This window comes from Xyrauchen texanus, chromosome 39, assembly GCF_025860055.1.
Source record: "Xyrauchen texanus isolate HMW12.3.18 chromosome 39, RBS_HiC_50CHRs, whole genome shotgun sequence".
NCBI classification, from domain to species: Eukaryota; Metazoa; Chordata; class Actinopteri; order Cypriniformes; family Catostomidae; genus Xyrauchen; species Xyrauchen texanus.
In genome coordinates, this window is record NC_068314.1 from 5423588 (window position 1) to 5446982 (window position 23395).

The window sequence follows — 23395 nt, forward strand, 5'->3', positions numbered from 1 at the left end:
CTGTGTGTACGCCTGCTTCCTCCCCTATCACTGTTAATCCACATCTTGCGTGGCTAGAGAAGTTTGATGGATCACCGGGTCAATGTCGGGGCTTTTTGTTTCAGTGCTCATTGTATGTTGCTCAGCAACCACTAGCATTCACTAATGCAGAAGCTAAACTAGCGTTAATCATCTACTTCAAGGAAAAGCACTCGATTGGACACATGATGTTTGAGATAGTGATGTTTCTGTTCGCTCATCATTGGAAACTTGAAAAACCTTGTCACGATTTAAAGCTGTATTTGAACACCCAAAGGGAGGAATAAGCATGGAAGACTGGCTTATAAATTTTGTACTCGATGTCCTCGTCTGTCCTCCAACAGCACGCCGTGAGTCAAATTAATACCAATATTTTCCTGGTGTCAATTATTTTTCATTTGATGAATGTCATGTTTCTGTGCAGGCACTCTTGGTCTGCTGGTAATTTTATTGATGCAGCTTTAGTGAACTAATTATCCACTGATACTGCACCTTGTGTCCCAACTTAGATGCGTTAGATGGACAGCCACTGGGTGCAGTACAAGAGGTCACCAAACCCATGACTATTCAGATTGGAGCTCTGCATCTTGAGGAAATCCAACTACTTTCACAGAGTCACCTACAAATCCATTAGTTCTGGGTTTCCCCTGGCTGACTCATCATGACCCCAACATCTCTTGGAAACATCTCGTACAATTTTGAAATGGAGTTCACATTGTCATAACACCAGCATCACATCCGTACGCCCCTTCATCTGTTATTCTACTAAGATGCAAGCATCCGAGAAGGTTTTGCCTGATTCTGTTCCTTCAGTTTATCACAACCTGCATAGTGTATTTAGCAAAGTCAAAGCTTCAGCACTTTCACCCCATTGTCCTCAGGACTGTGCTGTTAACCAGCTACCAGGCACATTACCACCCAATAAGAGGATCTATTCCTTATCGATTCCTGGAGACAAAAGCCAAGGAGGAATATGTGGAGGAAGCACTGAGGCTGGGTCACATACGGCTATCTACTCCATTTTTTTCTTTGTGGAGAAGAAGGATGGAACACTGCACCCATGCATCGACTATCGAGGTCTCAATGCCATCATGGTCAAATTCACAAACACTTTGCCTCCATTTCCCATGGCCGATACGTGAAACCTGCATTTTTTTCTAAATTGGACTTACGCAGGGCCTACAGTATGATTCATATCCGTGAGGGGGACCAGTGGAAGATGGGATTCATCACAAACACTGGACATTTTAAATATCAGGTTATGCCCTTCGGGCTTTCCAATGTGCCGTCGGTATTCCAGTCATTCATGAATTAAATCTTCAAGGACATGATCACTAAGTGTGTGATATAAATTGGTGATATTCTGGTCTAGTCTCCTTCAATGGAATTCCATGTGCAACAGGCTTGTCAGATTCTGCAAAGACTGGCTGATAATCATCTCTTTGTGAAGGCAGAGAAGTGTAAGTTTCATGTCTGTCCCATTTCACTTTTGGGCTATGTGTTAAGCATCGACAGTGCTCGTATTTATTCACCCAATATCAGAGCAGTGATGGAGTGGCCCACACCCAGGACGGTTAAGGAGTTACAAGGATTTCTGGGGTTTGCCAACTTCTACATATGTTTTATTGGAAACTTTAGCATGGTGGCTATAGCTCTGATGTCTCTCATTCATGATAAGCCACACAGTCTTTGGACTTTCAAAGCAGCTCAAGTTTTTGAGAAGTTAAAGTCACAATTCACATTCTCAAGCATCCAGACCGTAACTGTTCTTTTGTGGTAGAAGTTGACGCGTCTGACTCTGGAGTAGGAGCAGTTCTGTCTTGGCGCCATGGTTCCCCCTCCAAAGTTGTTCCCTTGTACTTTTTTCTCCAGGAAACTGACTCAGTCAGAAAGGAGCTACGATGTGGGGAATCGGAAACTACTGGCCATGAAGGCGGCATTCGAAGAATGGAGACACTGGTTAGAGGGGGCATGGCATCCATTCATTGTTCTCACTGACCATCACAATCTAGAGTACATTCAGGAGGCAAAAAGACCAGATGGGCTCTGTTTGTTTCCCATTTGAACTTTCGGTTACCTATTGCCCAGTTTCTAAGAACACCAAGGCGGATGCCCCCTCCAGAATGCATTCTAGTGAGCAGCAGCAGGAGGTTCAACACCCCATTCTGGCCCCATCTTTGGTGGTCGCTCCAGTGCGATGGGACATCATGAGAAAAATTCAACAGGCACAGGCAGCTGAGTCATCTACAGCTCAATGTCCGGTGGGGAAGACATTCTTCCCAGCAGTTCTGAGAAGCCGCGTAATGGAATGGTTCACAGTACCTTGTGTTCAGGGCATCCTGGAGAGAATCGGACCCAGCAGCTCATCAAGATCAAATTCTGGTGGCCATCACTCTCTTCTGATGTTACTTTTTTGTTAAGAACTGTTCAGTGTGTGCCCAGTCTAAGCCATTACAACAATTACCTGACTTGTTTCTCCAAGCCTGTTCCTCATCATCTGTGGTCTCATCTGGGTGTGGATTTCTTGACTGACCTGCCACCCTCTCAAGGTAACACTACTATCCTGGTTGTAATTTGCTGGTTTTCTAAAGCTTGCCGCTTTATTCCCCTCAAAAACCTCCCTACAGTCCTGGAAACTGCTGAGGCTCTATTCCAGTACGCGTTTTGGTTCTTTGGCCTGGGCCTCAATCCATCTCTGGGATTTGAAAGGCTTTCTGTGACCTCATTCGTATCAATGTCAGTCTCACCTTGGGCTATCATCCACAATTTGGGCAGGTAGAAAGGCTGAATCAGGTAGTGGGTCAGTTCTTACGAACATACTGTAGCAAAAACCAGCAGGATTGAAGTTGTTTTTTGCCATGGGCTGAATATGATAAAACTGTTTTTATCACACCCAGAACTCTCTTGTAAAGCTCTCTACAGGACTTACAACTTTCCAGTGTGTTCTTGCTTATCAACCCTCTCTCTTTCCTCGGACTGGTGAGCTGTCGGATCTTCCTGCAGTAGATTCTTGGATGCAAAGGAGTAATCAGGTATGGGACAGTGCCCATGTACACCTGCAAAGAGCCATTCGCCATCAGAAGATCCAGGCAGACAGCCAACGTTGGCCATTTCCTGTTCTTCACCCAGGTCAGAGAGTTTGGCTGTCGACTCGGGACCTCAGGCTTCACCTTCCCTGTAAGAAACTCAGCCCCAGGTATGTGGGTCCTTTCAAAGTTATTAGACAAATTAATGAGGTTATGTACAAGCTCTAGCTACCTGCTCATTATTGTATTTCTCCCACATTCCATGTCTCTTTGCTGAAACCGGCTGGCCCTGGCCGTCAATGAATATCAACAAAGGCTCCCCAACACCGCCACTAGAAATTGACAGCCAGATGGCTTACTGTGTTAATTAACTCCTGGACTCTCGCAGAAGGGGTCGACAGATGTTTTATCTGGTTGATTGGGAGGGGTGTGGGCCTGAGGAACAATCCTAGATTCCCTCTGATGACATCTTGGATGATTCTCTGATCTCCGAAATCCATTCCAAACACCCTGAGCGGCCATGCCCCTGATTCAGAGGCAGACCAGGGAAATACCACTTGTAAGCAGTATATTTTTGTTAGGCTTCATTTTCAATTAAGCTGATTTTTTGCCAAATTATGCAACATTTTTAAAAATATTATTCAATTGTAGTTACGTATGATTCATTAAGTGTTAACTTTGAAATTAGCCTAAGCAAGACACAGGAGTTGGCCATTTTATTACAAAAACCTTACAAATGGCATTTCCATCAGCGTCATTTCCACCAGAGAATTCTATTAAACACGATACAGAATTTGAGATGTGCTGGAAATGACACTGTGCTGGGAATTTCAATAACCTTCAGAAAAAATGACAAAAATGACAAATCACCTGTGATAAATGTAAATCATGTTGGACATTGTTAGTAGACAATTTTACAAGAAATTCACATGGCTAAAAGTGCCCAAAGTTGAAAGAGAACCCTGCTATATCTTGTTATGGGGTTGCTAGGGTATTCTGGGTGGTTACTTAATGGCCCAAGTCAAAAGAGCCCATCCCCAAGTCTCTGTGATATTTTGGTCTCTAGATATGGCTCGGGTCCCTCCCGTAAGTCTATTGGATTTTTCACCTACAGAATTTGTTATTTTTTAAGTATGATTGCTTAGAAAAGTAATAGCATACCTCTCCTCAACAAACCACGTGATTTGAGGTATCATTCATGCCTGTAGCACAAAGCCCTAATCCTAAAGCCCAAAGCATACTTTGGTTTTGACACGAATGCTTAGCGCTTGCGTACAGTTGAACACTCCCCTTTCAAAGTATTCTTCATTGGACTGCGCGCATACACAGTTGGTTGGCCCATGTGTGCTATGACTGCTATGAGATTTTTGACTATTTCTCTTGAGGAGTTTAGACCCATAAATATGTCTTTATATTATTTCAGACTTGAGTTATACACATGCCGGTGTCTCCTGACATCCTCACACACGTGTTCCACCTTCGTCTCTTACATCTTCTTCTAGTGCTTCTTTGTAACAATAATGGCTCAATGGTGAGTGTTGCCACCTTGTGGACCTACTAATAAGTGCAAATAATTCCAGGCACATGTGCATTCTGTGCATTCAGAGTACAAGCGGTTAGAAAACTTGGGCCGCACCCATTTAGTCTTCAAGCACTCTGCCGATGACGAAATCTGCATCATGCATAAGTACGAGCAATAATCATAGAGATGCTTTTTTCAGCGAACATTACTAATGAATGTCCAGATCAATAAAATCCATAACAGTAGATGTTGAGAAGTTGTAGGTGAAATGGAAAGCATTACCTTCAAGGCTATCCATGTCAGCTTAAGGAAAAGAGAGAAAGGAAATGAAGGCAATGTATGAAGCCTGTTACATTTGGCCACTCAAAAGTGTGGCACATTACACAGTGAGTCTCAAGGCCTACCTGTTTGTACCTCTTATAACAACGCTGAATGACAGCAGCTGCCAGTTCTTGTTGCTCCCGGAGCGGACGACCCTGCAGGATGGGGGAAGAGGGGGTGAGGTAGGGTGGGAGAGGACAGGACAGGAAAGAGGTTAGTGTTCACAAGGAGGCCTGGATGGCCACAGGGATGATGTCATCTGATCCCTTTTGAGGCTGGCCAAGATGTCCTCTTAGACTGGTAAAGTGGCGTTGAAATGCTCCAAGGAGAAGGTTATTCCTCAGAACTGCTCTGAACAACCAATGTGCTGTGGACTTGAGTACATCTGTGTATCCCGTTAAAACAGATGGATAGAGGGAACAATGCAATCATTCCTTATAGCCAGGCCATGCTAAGCTCAAGCAAATTTCCCCATGCGTCTAAACAACACGGACCTTATCACTGCCTTTTGGAGCACACATCACAATAAGAAGGTCCAGCTTAGATCTTTTCTTTTACCTTACATTCAGGAGCATTATACACAACACATTACAGCACAACCTTTGAAACCAGACCATCACGAACACTGGCAACAAATACACCTGAAGTCCCACCCTACCTTGTACTTGCGGAAGGTGTTCTGGACCTGGCGGGCTGCCTCGTACAGTTCTCTCTGTTCAGGATCGGACAGCACCAGCTTGGTCAAGTCACGCTCTTCCTTGCTGTGGGAGACATTGAGAAGAGCAGTCCATTCTGCAGGGGACTGGAGGCCGAGTTTCCCAAGAGGACCATTGAGTTCTGGCTGTACTCCACTATGAATGGCACCCAGGCCAGGAGAGGAAGTTAGGGGCTTTTTAAACAGGAACCTGGGAAACCAAACAATTGTGAAAACCAATTAAATTCCACAGATTTAGTTGCTGTTCAGAATGCATTCTTGCACCAAAAAAAAAGCCAAACGCAGTGAAACGAATAGTCTTTGTTAAAAGTTGAAGTTATTTTTAAACTGACATGGCATCTTAATGTTTTAGAGGTTGAACGATCTATTGGTTTTATCGATTAATTGGTGCGATAGTTTCTTTTTGGAATTATCAGGTTTATAGCTGCCAATAGTAAATTTTTTTCCACCATGTTTCTCTGTGGCCAAAACCCTTTAAATGATAAATATACTGTAGGCTATAAAAAATCTTATTTTGGTAAACCATCACTTCTGATTAATAATAAGAATGGTTATAAAACAATAATTTTAAAATCTGATTTAAAACTGACGAAGCATCTAAAAAAAATTGGCACTTCAGTGCGAAACGTTGAAAAAAAACAGCAAGATGAATTGCAGCACTCAAAAATATGGAATGATATTAATCTCATTATTATTAATGAATGCACACACAATTATTCATGTACTAGATACATTTTGTGAATGTATTTTACTAACCACAAACAAATGCCATTTGATTTGAATCTGTGGAATTCGGGATTGAATGATTGTGCAGCGATTTGTACAAATACAGACATGTTTGCAAATAAACATGGTCTGTTCTACATTAATAAATCAAAAATTGCTCATGCAAAAATGAATCCGTGCATTTGTGGATCAGAAGACATGCGTGCATTTATTGATATCTTGTTCGAATCGATCGTGTTCGGTTCATTTAGATTTTGAGACTTCCTTTTCGCAGTTTACAGCATTCCACCCACACACCCACACACACACACCCACACCCACACACACACACACACACTCACACACACACACACACACACCCACACACACACACACACACACACACACCCACACACACACACCCACACACTTATGTTGTGTTTCCATGTTTTATGGGGACTTTCCATAGACATAATGGTTTTTATACTGTACAAACTTTATATTCTATCCCCTAAACCTAACCCTACCCCTAAACCTAACCCCTCACAGAAAACTTTCTGCATTTTACATTTTCAAAAACATAATTTAGTATGATTTATAAGCTGTTTTCCTCATGGGGACCGACAAAATGTCCCCACAAGGTCAAAAATTTCGGGTTTTACTATCCTTATGGGGACATTTGGTCCCCACAAAGTGATAAATACACGCTCACACACACACCCACACACACACACACACCCACACACACACACCCACACACACACACCCACACACACACACACACACCCACACACACACACCCACATACACACACACACACACAACTAACGAACAAGCCAGTGCTCTTCATTAACGTGAACACGATTCGTAAATGTGTGTCGCTATACAATGAAACAAATGTTTTTCAACCGGTGTCTGTAGAATTAAGAATTACATAAATGTGCAGCAATTTGTACAAATAAAGTCATGTTTGTGAGTATAAATGTTCGCTTTGTATTAAAGTGTGACAATTTCCGCGTGCAAAAAGGAATCCGTGCATTTCTGGATCAGGCGACACGCGTGCATTTATTGATTCCTTGTTCGAGTCGATCCTGTTCGGTTCATTTGGATTTTGAGACTTTCTTTCCGCACTTTCAGCATTGAGGATCCACACGCAACTGAAAGGCAAGGCAGGCAGCTACCACTAGATGGCAGTCGCAGAGAATTACCGAGTTGGCCTGCCCTGGTTTGAGAACAGGTGATAATGGACATTTTGGCATTCTCCCGAAGAACCTTTAAAACATGGATAATACCATTTTAAACCAACAAGCTGGTTGGGTAAGTAACACTAATCTTTTTTTTCTTTTATTGCATACTGAAAAGAAGGAAAAAAAAAAAGTAACTTCCTATAGACTAGCAAGTTAAAAACAATGTACATTTGATATATTTGACATATTAATTACATTTTATAAATATTCATTTGATGAGATATTAACAAAAACATGTTGGCTCTTCATTATGTATGTTAGATTATTGTTTAGAGTGCGAGCTGATCAGGGAGGAGAGAATGTTGGCGTGGCTCGTCTGATGTTTTCTGTACGTGGAGAAACTGCAAGAAAAACAAAACTAAGGACACTTGTGACAAATGTCAAAAGGTAGTGTGTGGGATCTACACATGGAAGGTAGAGAGTTGAATGATGTGCGGGGTTTTCCCCAAAACAGCCAGATGCCTTGTTCAAGTGAGCCCACTTTTAGGAGAATTCGTTCATAATGATTTTACAGCATACTATTTTCATTATAGTTTTACAGCATGATATTTTTGCTCACAGTAAAACAAATATTGCTTTCTAAATCAGTTCGTTTTCCCACAGTTTATCGAATGTTCATATTCTTTATTAACTGTTTTGGCCATTTTGGGTTTGGCCTATATGTGTTTCATACATGTCTAATATTTTTACTATGCATTGAAATACACATTGGTGATGTTTTTATAAGCTATTGTATCGATTTGTTTTTATTTTACAAAGAAAATAATTTAATATGAATAATCAAAGTTGCATCTGTAATCAGCTACAATAGCAAGTTCTGTGATTTTCGATGAACTAATACATTTTCACATTCATTAGAATTTAAATTTCCTGTCCTGGTGTTTATTATTAATATAACAGATTCATTTATTCATGGATTTCGATTCCAGTGGTGGCTGAATAGGATTGTTTCCAATTTCCAATAACTCCAGAGCGTTGTAAAGTCCAAAAGTCAACATGTTTTGAAAAAATATAGATTTAATAATTTCCCAAATTCACAACATGTTTTTATCTAACGAAATATTCCGCCTCAATCCATGTTTGTTGGCGTTTAGACTTTCAAAAACATTTTCACTGTGGTGAAAAAACTTGATGGACACAAAGCGAGGCACGCACCTTCCGGGGCAGTCTAGCAGCTATATTTTTTGTATAGTCTAGCACTATTATATATTACAAAAAAGATTGTATTATATTGGACTATCTACGTTCAGCTAGCTCCGTGCTCCATTTAATCCATATTATTCTATTTTATTCTAATTGAGGATTTTGTTCGAGGATTTTGACATTTTTTAGGGTGATGACGTCATAAAATATGACGACAGACATTAGAAGCTTCATTCTAAAACCTCAATAGAAGTGTCGAATGTAAATATGACATGACATTTGGTACAGTCTAGTATAAACGGTCAGAATGACCGCTATGGCCATTCTAGTAGTTATAGAATTCCGGTAGTTCTGGTGTTAAATGCAAGTACATGTCTATTGCTTGATTAGTGTCCTTTGGAAGATCAAAGCGTGTCTCAGCCATGACAGTATTACAAATGTCATAGACAGTAATGGCTTTGAAGGCCAAGTTTAAAATATATCTCTATAAATTCATGCGCATCCATGCTCTCAGTCTCTTTGAGTAAATGAATGATGGCAATGACGCAATCGGAAAAGAGCTATACACACACCGGAAACTCCAACGCGTGCACACGCGAAAGTCTCTTAGATTTTTTTTTTTTTTGCACAGGTCACTTCGGGGGCTCCGACCATTAGGAAGATGCTCGTGGAAATTCTATAACTACTAGAATGGCCATAGCGGTCATTCTGACCGTTCATACTAGACTGTACCAAATGTCATGTCATATTTACATTCGACACGTCTATTGAGGTTTTAGAATGAAGCTTCTAATGTCTGTCGTCATATTTTATGACGTCATCACCCTAAAAATGTCAAAATCCTAACAAAATCCTCAATTAGAATAAAATAGAATAATATGGATTAAATGGAGCACGGAGCCTAGCTGAACGTAGATAGTCCAATATAATACAATCTTTTTTTGTAATATATAATAGTGCTAGACTATACAAAAAATATATGTATATTAGCTGCTAGACTGCCCGGAAGGTGCGTGCCTCGCTTTGTGTCCATCAAGTTTTTTCACCACAGTGAAAATGTTTTTGAAAGTCTAAACGCCAACAAACATGGATTGAGGCGAATATTTCGTTAGATAAAAACATGTTGTGAATTTGGGAAATTATTAAATCTATATTTTTTCAAAACATGTTGACTTTTGGACTTTACAACGCTCTGGAGTTATTGGAAATTGGAAACAATCCTATTCAGCCACCACTGGAATCGAAATCCATGAATAAATGAATCTGTTATATTAATAATAAACACCAGGACACGAAATTTAAATTCTAATGAATGTGAAAATGTATTAGTTCATCGAAAATCACAGAACTTGCTATTGTAGCTGATTACAGATGCAACTTTGATTATTTATATTAAATTATTTTCTTTGTAAAATAAAAGCAAATCAATACAATAGCTTATAAAAACATCACCAATGTGTATTTCAATGCATAGTAAAAACATTAGACATGTATGAAACACATATAGGCTAAACCCAAAATGGCCAAAACAGTTAATAAAGAATATGAACATTCGATAAACTGTGGGAAAACGAACTGATTTAGAAAGCAATATTTGTTTTACTGTGAGCAAAAATATCATGCTGTAAAACTATAATGAAAATAGTATGCTGTAAAATCATTATGAACGAATTCTCCTAAAAGTGGGCTCACTTGAACAAGGCATCTGGCTGTTTTGGGGGCAAACCCCGCACATCATTCAACTCTCTACCTTCCATGTGTAGATCCCACACACTACCTTTTGACATTTGTCACAAGTGTCCTTAGTTTTGTTTTTCTTGCAGTTTCTCCACGTACAGAAAACATCAGACGAGCCACGCCAACATTCTCTCCTCCCTGATCAGCTCGCACTCTAAACAATAATCTAACATACATAATGAAGAGCCAACATGTTTTTGTTAATATCTCATCAAATGAATATTTATAAAATGTAATTAATATGTCAAATATATCAAATGTACATTGTTTTTAACTTGCTAGTCTATAGGAAGTTACTTTTTTTTCCTTCTTTTCAGTATGCAATAAAAGAAAAAAAAGATTAGTGTTACTTACCCAACCAGCTTGTTGGTTTAAAATGGTATTATCCATGTTTTAAAGGTTCTTCGGAGAATGCCAAAATGTCCATTATCACCTGTTCTCAAACCAGGGCAGGCCAACTCGGTAATTCTCTGCGACTGCCATCTAGTGGTAGCTGCCTGCCTTGCCTTTCAGTTGCGTGTGGATCCTCAATGCTGAAAGTCGGAAGAAGTCTCAAAATCCAAATGAACCGAACAGGATCGACTCGAACAAGGAATCAATAAATGCACGCGTGTCGCCTGATCCAGAAATGCACGGATTCCTTTTTGCACGCGGAAATTGTCACACTTTAATACAAAGCGAACATTTATACTCACAAACATGACTTTATTTGTACAAATTGCTGCACATTTATGTAATTCTTAATTCTACAGACACCGGTTGAAAAACATTTGTTTCATTGTATTTATGACACACATTTACGAATCGTGTTCACGTTAATGAAGAGCACTGGCTTGTTCGTTAGTTTTGTGTGTGTGTGTGTGTGTGTGTGTGTGTGTGTGTGTGTGTGTGTGTGTGTGTGTGTGTGTGTGTGTGTGTGGGTGTGTGTGGGTGTGTGTGTGTGGGTGTGTGTGTGTGGGTGTGTGGGTGGAATGCTGTAAACTGCGAAAAGGAAGTCTCAAAATCCAAATGAACCGAACACGATCGATTCGAACAAGATATCAATAAATGCACGCATGTCTTCTGATCCACAAATGCACGGATTCATTTTTGCATGAGCAATTTTTGATTTATTAATGTAGAACAGACCATGTTTATTTGCAAACATGTCTGTATTTGTACAAATCGCTGCACAATCATTCAATCCCGAATTCCACAGATTCAAATCAAATGGCATTTGTTTGTGGTTAGTAAAATACATTCACAAAATGTATCTAGTACATGAATAATTGTGTGTGCATTCATTAATAATAATGAGATTAATATCATTCCATACAAAAACATCTGTCTAGTGCATGTATACATAAGTACATGTTTTTTTTTAACCCTCACATAGGTACTTAAGGTACTAAAAATGAGGAACTGCACAACAGTCAAAAAGTTCCTTCTAGCATGTTTACATAATAAACGATTAAATAACTACACAGATCCAAAACGCATTTGTTGTAAATAGCACCCAAGTATGTGAGGAAAAATATAGCAAATTTATTATGAACCAAAGAGGATTTCTTGTGGATTTTATCCTGTAGAAACCCACCTCTCTGCATCTCCCAGGTAACTGGCCATCCAGCTCATGGTGTTGCTGACTCCAACACTGTCTACTGCCGACTCTGACGCAGAGTTTTCCCTCTTGATGTGATCAGATGTTGCTGCAATTACTTCTTCTTCTAAAGTCATCATGTTCATGTTCTGAAACAAGCAGCTGAGTACTTTCAAAATGTTGGATTATACATCAGCAAATATGAATGCTATACTGTAGATACTATTTTCCACATACTTGGATTAGGTTTTATCAATCAATCAATCAATCAATCAATCAATCAATCAATCAATCAACTATCCATCCATCCATCCATCCATCCATCCATCCATCCATCCATCCATCCATCCATCAATCAATCAATCAATCAATCAATCAATCAATCAATCAATCAATCAATCAATCAATCAATCAATCAATCATCCATCCATCCATCCATCCTTCCATCTGATTGTTGGACCCTTAAAAAAAGCTTGAATTTCAAACATTCAAGCCAACATAAAAATGTTGTCTTATCAAACTGTATTAGTTATTAATGAAGTCCTAAGCCACATCCACACCAAGCCATTCAAGTTGGTAATTTCCATTTTCAGTTTCCTAACATCATTGTTTTCCAAAGTAAGTGGTTTTGGAGAATTTTTTTTAAACAGGAGGAGGAAAATGCAGATCCAATGTGGATAAAAGCGTTTTTCAAATGAAATCGTATTAGTGTGGAAGTGGCCCAGAACTCGAATTAATCACAGGCCCCCCCACATAATTTGAAAGCCGAGACTTTGTTGTACCAAAAAAAATTATTATATTCCCTCACTCCCCTAATGTAGCCTATGAAAAATGAAATAGAGCTGAAGTAGTGATATGATAATATTAATTATCAATCTAATTCTACCTAAAGTACAGTTAGTGTTACTATAGTAAATTCAAAGTTGGTGATGCGTCACAAGACTTCAAAATTAGATGAACCGAGGTACAAATGTGTACCAACCTGTATAATTAAAAACCAAATGATATACTCCAAGTCTAGATAAACATTTTAATGCAAAGAGAAACATGACGATAGATTTGATTATTATGACTGATAAACGCCCCCCCATTTTTAACCCTCTCTACTAATTTGCTCTCAGAGCCCCCTGGCATCCTTTGAATGCCCCCTGGGGGTGGTACCACCCCGTTCAGGACCCCTGCATTAGCACTACAAAAAGATCTATATTGACAGTTTATTTTCGTGCCTCACCTGCAGGTCTCCAGTGTTCTCCAAATCCTCTTGGCTTGTCCGTAGATCAGAGATTGTCCCTGTGCTAGCCATTTCTCTTAATCTCAGCCTGTTTGCCAGCCTTTCCTTGCCAAGTCTACCAGTTGGCACTCTACGTCCTGCAGCTTGTCTCGAACTCCATCGGCCACCTCCACAAGAGGCCAGCTTTGTCTGAGAATGCTCCCCATCTCTCTGCTCTTTGACCACAGTACCTTCTCTAGGCTTGGAAGGGCACGTTTTAGACTTGTAGGCATGTTCTTCCAGTCCGAGTGGGGCAGAACAGGGTTTGCTGAGCAGAGTTCGGTGGCTCTCAGGGTTGGGCTTGTGTTTCTTACTCATTGGGGCATCACCATGACTAACACTGCTATAAAAACTGGACGGTTCTGACCTGGGTCTTCTCAAGTCTGCAAAGATACAAAATTAAACTCAAACTGACTTTTCTGACAAAGCTTCAGACTTTTTAGTTTCCGCTTCTGAGTTACTCAAGTAGTTACTTAGTTACTTAATGGGCAAATCTGTATAGAATTAAATATTATAACTCACCTGAGCCGGAGCTTGAAGCAGAACTGGTGATGTTGCTTTCTTTCAGTCCAACTGAAGCCGTTTCAGTTCCCCAAACATTCATCCAGCCCTCTACGGTTGATGCCTCAACAGATGGAGAGAAAGGCATGCTGGGAGTTGTTGTCAAAGCTCCTGACTGCTGCTCTTCCCTCTGAAGACTTTCCAGATACTCAGCAAGCTTGGTGTGGCCACGGGACCGGGCGATAGCCAGCGGTAAACGACCCAAAGAATCGGGGATGGCCAAAGCTCGACGATCCCATTTATACAGAACCACCGTCGCCTCCATGTGACCCAAAGCACAGGCCCACATCTAAAGAAATTACCAATAAATACATTTATTTATTACTAATTAAATTTAATTTGAATTTGGTTAAGGAAATTGAAAGTTGTCTCAACTAAGCTTGCACAGAATCCTCATGCCACGGTTTTAAGGGCTTTAAGTCTTTGCATCCGTGTGCACTCTTTTTCTATTGTTTCTATGTAAACATGCTCTAGACATATGTTTTTGATAGTTGTGAAATGTATCTCAGTTTTTTTTTCAGCGTCTTGCAAAGGACTGCCATGTTTTTTTTACAATCAGTGTCAGGTTTAAAAAGAATGGCAACTTTTAAAAGAGCATCTCAAGTAACCTGTGTTCTGTTATATTTGTTGTGCCGTGCCTTTGCTGGGATAAAATAGATTGTTATGATTAAGGTATTGTGATCTAACTAGTCTCAACACTCACCAGTGGTGTGCAAGAGAAGTGATCAACATTTAGAGGATCCACCTCCAGTTCCAGGTCAATACTGTCTGCATGCTTTGTGCTGTGGAGACAAACAGCAAAATATAGAAAAAGTATATGTGGCATCTATGTGCATTTAGATCCAGTTTCCAATCAGCATACTCACCGCCACTTGATAAGTGTTTGGATAAGGGTGGTGTAACCCTGGGCGGCTGCCAGGTGGAGTAAAGTCATGCCCCGGAACGTCTTGCAATGGATTAGGTGCTTGGACTTGGCCCAGCAGGACCGGTTCATCATTTTCTCGCAAACTACAACCACGCGGCTCTCAAAGGAGCTGCCCGCCTGACCCTGGCCCTGACCTGGTGAAAACTAAAAGAACAAATCAAACATTGAATGGAATCAGTTTAGAGTTGCACCAAGAATTTGATGCTGAGTTCCATTAAATTATATCTCAGTTTAGAACTCGAATAATACCTGTGCCTGGTCGGAATTGCCTCTTCCTCCTTCTCCTCCACTACTTCCGGTTCCTCCACTCTCTGACGTGCCTCCACCACCCTGCTGCTGCTGACCAGCCATCTCTGCCATTCTTCTCTCCATCTGCTCCAAACGTTCCAGGATGGACATTCTGAACTGGTTATCTTTACAGGAAACCAGGAGAACAAGTTAGGGGCTGTTCACACTGAACATATTTTTGCATCGATCCGCACTGTTAATTTTTAAAACATTTTCAGCATCTCAAATAGTTTTTTAAAAACACTATTAAAAAAATGTGCCGAGATGCCTGCATTCTGTTCTATTCATTGCACAGTATTTAGTTGTTGTTTTTTCTGCAAGAATTAATTTATTTTTAAAGATAACTTAGAAACCTTTAAAGAAAGAACTAGCGTGAGCTTCGCTTCAAGATTGTTAATCGATGGTAAATGCTTCTGCGGAAGCCATCAGCAGGGCTGTTTCTGAGAATATGGGGCTATTAGCAAAATCCTACTTCCTTCCACCTCGGGTCACAAGGGGGTCCCCTATAACAGTCTAATTCGTCACACAGGTCACATAAACTACAACACATAGAGAATGTTTTACCTAGATATCATATAGAGACAGTGTTGTTTTCCTGAACTACCAAACACAAACCCCTCAATTAATCATTTAGAGTAAATGTGATTATGGTCAACCTTGAAAAAAAATAAAAATAAAATTAAAGATAAACATCATATAAAGACACTACCTGGTCTCTTATATGTTGCGATCAGCTAATGTTACTCAATCTACACCACGCCATCGTTCAGATAGAACATTTCTTTCAACCACTAAAGATAGTCTCACTAATAATCTTCCAGATCTATCTCATATACTCAGTAAGCCCCAAAGTCTAAAAGAACTTGAGGATATAACAGAAAATATAAATAAACTTTAAAGTCTTCTCTAGCACTCTTGATAGTGTCCCCTTTGATTAAAGAAAAAAGACCCGCACCATGGTACAATGATCACACTCATGCTCTCAAGAGAGCAGCTCGGAAAATGGAGTGCAAGTGAAAGAATACAAAATTGGAGGTATTTTGCGGTGCATGAAAGGATAGAGTCTGCAGCTACAGACAGGCACTAAAAGCAGCCAGGTCAACATATTTTAGCAAACTCATAGAAAATAACCACAACAATCCTAGGTGTTTATTCAGTGTTGTGGCTATATTGGTTAGGAATAAAGCCTCAACAGAACCAGATGTTCCGTCGCAGCACAAGAGTAATGACTTCATGAATTTCTTTACTGATAAAATTGAAATAATCAGAAATAAAATAAGAATTATACAATCATCTGTCACAGAATTTCAGAAAACAGTGTCTTATAATTTTCCTCATGTGCAACTTTAATCCTTCGCTGTCATAGTTCATGAAGAGCTAACAAAACTTATCGAAACATCAAAAAACCCTGTAATCTCAGAACCTCTTAATATTATTAACTCTTTGCTATCCTTAGGACATGTCCAAAGAAACTTTAAAATGGCAGTTATCAAACAGCTTAAGAAGCCACAACTTGATCCTGGAGAATAGGATAATTAATTATAGACCGATTTTAAAATTCCCGTTTATGTCAAAAATATTAGAAAAGTTTGTGTCCTCCCAATTATGTTAATTTCTACAGAGAAATAGTATATTTGAACAATTTCAGTCAGGATTTAGGCCACACCACAGTACAGAGACTTCACTTATCAGAGTTACTAATGACTTGACTTATCATCTGATAACAATGATAAGAGCATTTCTCCTCTAGTGCTTTTAGATCTTAGTGCTGCCTTCAACACGATAGATCACAATATTCTCCTGAATAGGCTGAAGAATTATGTTAGCATTTGTGGAGCTGCATTAAAATTGTTTAGGTCCTATTTAGCAGACCTCTGCCACTTTGTCTGTGTAAAGGAGGAATTGTCAAATCAAACAAAAGTTAAGTATGGAGTGCCACAGGGATCAGTTATAGTGCCTCTGCTTTTCTCCTTATATATGCTTACCTTGGGAGATATCAGGAATCATGGAATACGTTTCCACTGTTATGCCGATGATACCCAACTTTATATTTCTTCGAAAACCAATGAAATTTCACAATTCTCCAAATTAGCAGAGTGTATCAATCAAAGATTGGATGGCCAGAAATGTCCTTCTACTCAAATGTCCTTCTACTCAACTCTGACAAAACAGAGGTACTAATTATTGGATCAAAAACCTCTAAGAATAAGCTGCTAAAATCTAATTTAACTCTCGATGGATGTACTGTTACATCTTCTTCAACAGCAAAAAACTTAGGTTCTATATTTGATACCCATATGTCATTTGAAAATCTCATTTCCAATGTTTGTAGAATAGCATTCTTCCACCTAAGAAATATTGCTAAGTTATGACACATGCTCTGTTGCTGATGCCGAAAAATGAATTCATGCGTTCACGACCTCAAGACTAGATTATTGTAATGCATTGCTGGGAGGATGTCCAGCAAGTTCAATAAACAAACTTCAATTGGTTCAAAATACAGCAGCCAGAGTGCTGACTAGAACCATGAAATATGATCATATTAGCCCCATTTTATTATCATTACATTGGCTACTTGTTAAATCTCTTATTAATTTAGAAATTCTGTTAACTACATACAAAGCTTTGAATAGTCAAGCTCCACAGTACTTCAGTGACCTTCTGACATGCTATATTCCATCGCATTCATTATGATCACAAAATTCTGGCATGTTAATTGTTCCTAGAATATCAAAATCCACAAAAGGAGGTAGATCCTTACCCTATTTGGCTCCAAAACTATGGAATAATCTCCCCAACACAGTTCGGGACCCAGACACACTCACTTAGTTTAAGTCTAGACTAAAGACTCATCTATTTAGCCAGGCATACACCTAATTTATTCTGGCATCTACGCTAATATTATTCTTTTTGTTTCCTATCCCGAGGTCACCAGAACCGTCCGGATCCAGCTCCATTCCTACATGTTATCGGACTCCATTGCTATGTGTCGTGATGATGACTAAATGCTGCCGGTACCAGCCAGACATCACTTCAGTCTATTATGATGGACCTCAGAGGATGAACTGATGCCAACTCCAACCATAAGACATGGGATACTTCATATGCCATTGCCTGAATCTTGGATTTAGGATAGAACTCATCAAAATTACCGGCCGGTTGAACTGTGAAGCACCTCATTGATCTAGGCCTGCATCACCTTGGTCTATTGATGGACTACACTCTTCAAATGGAATACATTTACTATATATAGATTATCAATAAATTGCCAACAAAAGCCTTCATCCACCAACTGACAAAGGACAATTGCATCTATATGAACTTCTGCAGTTAATCCAGGATGAACTTCAAAGATATTAGTTATTAATATTACAGTTCTTACAAAATCTTTGTTTAAACTTTAACACTTACTTAGTTTAATAATTTTAAATCATGACTTCCACTGCACATAAATAAGTAATATTGGCATTATATTCATGCTGGTTAGCCATAGGGGAACTGGCCCCCACAGTGAGTCTGGTTTCTCCCAATGTTATTTTTCTCCATTAACCAACATCTTATGGAATTTTGTGTTCCTTGCCACAGTCGCCTTTTGGCTTGCTCACTGAGGTTATAAATACAATTATTATTTAATTACTTATTTTTAAACACATTTCATAATCATATTTAATCAAACTACACAATGATGACTAAGACTTTATAGATATTAAGGTTTCATTTTCTGTTAATGCATGATTTTCTGTAAAGCTTCTTTGACTTGCCTAATTGAGCCATAACAGATGCCTCAGTCTTTCTCACAGCTTGTATCCACAAAATAACCTTGATTTGCTGGGCCCCCTGGTGGCTCAGGGGCCCTAAGTGCCTGCTTATATTGCTTATAGCTAAAAATTGCCCTGGCTATCAGTCTGTGTTATTTCAACTGTTTTTTATTCCCTAGGATCTCAAGAGGGAAAATCCACCAATCAGAGAATCGAGGTTAACAAACCGCGCCAATAGAGCTCAGCCTCGACTGCCCTCTTGCATGCTGCAATTGAGTTGGTCTCACTACACTCACAAATATCTTAAATATTTGTGTAAATCTGAATATTTTGCAATATACTTTTAAATATTTTATTTCTATACTTATAATCAATAACTTAAAATGAATTGTTTAATTTACGTTTTCAAACATCGTCATTCCCAATGAGCCATGGGATTGTAGTTAATTCCTTATGAAAGATGTTAAGTACACAGTCTTGAACCTTTGTCTTTTTGTCAGAATTCTGAATATTTCTCTGCTTCAAATCAAAGTATGTAATGTTGCGATTCACTTCGGAGCTGGTTGGTTTGGTTCATGGCTTATAAATCTTTTATGAAATTCCCATGATAATAAATGAATGGGAAAAATACTTTCAAAACAAAGATGGCTGAAAAAGTGGACAGGCACTGTGGCGCTCAATACCTTAAATATATCTGTACATATCAAGTAGTATCCTTGAGATATAGCTTCTACGTCCCATCCACTTCCACTATCATTGCATATACCATACTGACACCAGTTCTGATGCAGACAGGGCGAATTAAAGTAAATTTAATTCTGTTGAATAGCCGTACGACATGCATCGGGTCTTGTGTTTTTCCACCTCAAATACCAACCCTTGCAGACAAAAAGAGCAGCTCTGATTGAAGGCACCAGTGCAGCTTTGTTCAAACATTACTGCAGTGTTGGTGCAGTGCAGATGATGTCATTTCCACCTGCTCCTGGCTCTCTCTCTTTTTTCCTCATTCCCTCCACTCAGAATGCGGCACACGTACGCTCCTGTAGGCTGGGGGGAGGGGATGAGTGGAGGCGGGACCAAATTGCTCTTCAACGGGGCTGTGCCATAATCAACGCTCTACAACACCTCCAGCAGCCAGGAGACAACCAATCAGATGGCAGCAGACGAGCCAGGCAACTAAACGCTTGAGAGCTTTGTGTCAAATCTCAAACTGTTGACGGGCAGCGTTTCAAAAACAGACAGACCTAGTTGTGCGTTTATTAATACGATGAAGGAGAATACACTCAGATTTTGAGGAATTTTACTGCAATTTTTTTGTTATCAGTATATTTGTCTTACTTTTCAGTACAAATCTAAGCATCCTTAAAATGAGATATATCTACTTGACAAGCCAAATATCAAGTTTTAAGATTAATCCAAACCAAATTAGGTGAAATCAATTCTTAAAAGAAAAAACGATTTGCCAATGGGGTAAGAAATATAAACTTGTATTCATTTTGAATTAAGCTTTATTTAACACATTGGCTAATTATTTTTTATTTTTTATTTTTTATTTTTTTTACTACATTTTATTAGATTTCTCTGAAAACAAGACTTGATATCTATTTTATTTTGCTTGTAAAGTAAATGTGCCTTGTGTTAAGAATGTTTAGATATTTTAACTGGAAAGCATGACAGTAAGAAAATACTAAGTATGAAAATAATTTGCTGTTTACAGTAACCCAAAGTATGTTTGCGTGCGGTGACCGTATTTAGAACATACACAGCAACTATATTCTAAAAGGGTAAAATCAGGTAAACTTGTCCTTTTTCCCAATCAGTGGCTCAGTTTAACTGAATTCAACCTAAGTTCTTAAGACATGTCACAACAAACTAATGCATGCAAAATTCAAACCCTAGACACCAAACACCAAGTATGTATTTTTTGCAGTATGCATTCTATGAAACCCACATTATAAGCTTTAAAAATGCTTTAGATACTTAAAACACAAAATCAATCAAAACCATATGTAATCCTTCAGACTTGACTTACCAAGTACCCAACAACAACGATAACCTTCACTAACACTGACCAATGACGAGGCTCATGCACAAACTAGCCCATAAGTGTCTAAAAAAAGCCCAACTGTACTAAACAGCCTGTACCAATCTATATTACCTTTTTTCAAGAGATGTTACATCAGCTTTGGAAGCGGTCCCCTGGCCTTGATGGGCTCCTGGTCATTCAGACCTTTTTCACGCCTTGAGTGAGAGAACTGAACTCTCTATTTGCTGAATTGTTGGTTTTCTCATGGTAATATTCTAATACAGAGCCCGAGCCTGAGTTTCATCAGAGTTGCATCATGCTATTCAGAGTGGGGGCTTCTGCGCAACAGGGCCTCAAAAATCACGCACTTGTTGAAGATCTACTGCAGTTTATGCTGCCTAAGAGTAGTAATAAAGAAAGTACAGGCTTTAAGGTTGCTGTACTATTGAAGTCAACAGAAACTAAATGACAATTTGGCATAATACCTTCATTGAGTTAGGAACGCATATTGCACAATCCAATATTTGAAACATCTGACTTCAGAGCGCATGTTTCCTCGTTTGTTAATTATTTTTAGGGCTTGTTTTTAACACCCAAGCTCTCCCGAACACTTCCACAAGGATTTGTTTTAAATCTATAACAGACTGATATTGTATTTATGCCACTCATGCTATAAATGCGTCCAACAGAATAGAAAAAAAAAAAAAAAATATATATATATATATATATATATATATATATATATATAAATAACTTGCAATGATTTTGTCTTAAGGGGATTTAGTTCAGCATGGTCTCAAATCTGGGATAACAGCTCCTAATAAGGTGAACATTGGTAGATCACTGACCAGGGAACATTTGCTTTTTGAAGGGAATTGGAAAGAAGCGAGACAGCTATGATGATGGCATTATTTCTCTGTCAACCATAATCCTAGCACTGATTATGTGTATTAACTCACCTCGTATAACACATAATATCACAAGTTTAAGTATTTCTAAATCAACTTCTTGTATCCAGCTGAGACTTGTAAGCAGACCAAAGGTTCAGTGGCTTGTTTGAAAAAAGCAGCCTGTTCTCATGACAATTACATGACCGTGGCAGCACTTTGCAAAACGAAATGGCTAGCGTTATTTCACATTTAGCTGCAGTTTCCCAGGGAAATTTCCAGCAGGGGGCGCCAAAAGCGAGTGAAATGTTGTTGTAATCAGATGAGGTTTAACTCTCACTTAAGGTGAATATGAGATGGAGGTTTTAATTAATAAAATGTTCCTCCCTAACTAAAAATATTTACTTAATCCTAGCCAAAAGTGTTCTAAAATCAAATGAGAGTGGAACAGAACAGACATTTTTACCCATAACCAACACCCAAAGCTAATAGATGGTGTCCTAATACAAAATGAGAAATGAAATTTTGTGTCGCTTCTATGACACTTTCAGCTCACATGTCAGATTGTGTGCTTGGCTGAGCTTGAACCGTGGACTTCATAGTAAAACACTCTGAGGCGAGCTTCCGCAACAGCTTATCACGTCAGAATAAGTGTGGGTAAAATTTAGCATTTTTCAAATGACGCGTTATAGTAAAAGTGTTTCAATATCATAACATAGTAATAGTGCACAAAAAAGGGTTTATTAAGTCATTATCAGCCACTGTAGTGGCTTATTTGCATTAAGTGAATAAAATGTAAACAATTTGTAGAGCCTCTAGTGATAATTTCAAACATAGAAGGTAGCATGTAAAAGTTAATTTGCAAAAATATAGTTATAGAAATGTGACCTATGAGACTAGGTTCAAAAAAGGGTATTTACAATTCCTTACCTAACTCGAACAGAGAAACAAAGACTTCCAGTACCATAAAGACCTTCATCAGTACATCCTAACAAACCTTACACAGATCTTGCAAGAAACTCCTGACCTCTGTTTTTCAAAATGTGAACAAACTTTCTGATGTGAAAGTGATGGAAAAATTGGAAATAATTACAGAGAAAATACTAGCTTAGAGATCAGCATCTGCTTTGAATGACCATTACAAATCAACAAAGAAAAGAACATAATAAAAAGTTGTGTATACCTGATAGCAGACAAAACTTAGAGCAAGGGCAACACAGCAATATTACTTTAGCTTCAGACTTGCTTAAACTACTCAATTTAGTTCAGACTGATAAAGATATAAACGGATAAAGAAATAACAGCTTAATCTCACTCGAGAGCAATGGAGTGGGGGCTCCAATAGCAGACACAAGCCCTGCATTTCATAGAATTCCACAGGATATCTCATCAAGGTGGAATAGGGATCTTTGAAATTTAGATTTAGTGTTTATAGGGACCTAGTTGCAAGTTTCCTTATATGGGCAGAAAACAGACAGGACAGACAGATGAGTATGAACAAATATAAGACAGCTAAAGATGTTCAAAATAATAACAATAAAGTCTAAATAGAGGGAAAAGACAAAAGCAAGAAACTTGATATAAGTTGTCAACAGGTGGGTACAACATTTTGGGTTTTGCCAAAAAAACAATGATAATTCTCACTATTAAACTGCACATTTCTAATG

General features: G+C 38.8%; 1 protein-coding gene across 1 annotated transcript in view; it reads right to left on the reverse strand.

Annotated features, from left to right (window-relative positions):
• LOC127632643 (calmodulin-binding transcription activator 1-like) overlaps positions 1 to 23395 on the reverse strand; it is a 482652-nt gene that overhangs the window by 12942 nt on the left and 446315 nt on the right. Inside the window, exons 12-20 of the mRNA XM_052111348.1 lie at positions 15019 to 15182; positions 14711 to 14913; positions 14548 to 14626; positions 13806 to 14133; positions 13245 to 13666; positions 12011 to 12162; positions 5546 to 5792; positions 4971 to 5042; positions 4849 to 4869 (exon numbers count right to left, since the gene is read on the reverse strand). Of these exons, the coding sequence (XP_051967308.1) occupies positions 4849 to 4869; positions 4971 to 5042; positions 5546 to 5792; positions 12011 to 12162; positions 13245 to 13666; positions 13806 to 14133; positions 14548 to 14626; positions 14711 to 14913; positions 15019 to 15182 (1688 nt within the window). The remainder of the gene's footprint in view (positions 1 to 4848; positions 4870 to 4970; positions 5043 to 5545; positions 5793 to 12010; positions 12163 to 13244; positions 13667 to 13805; positions 14134 to 14547; positions 14627 to 14710; positions 14914 to 15018; positions 15183 to 23395) is intronic.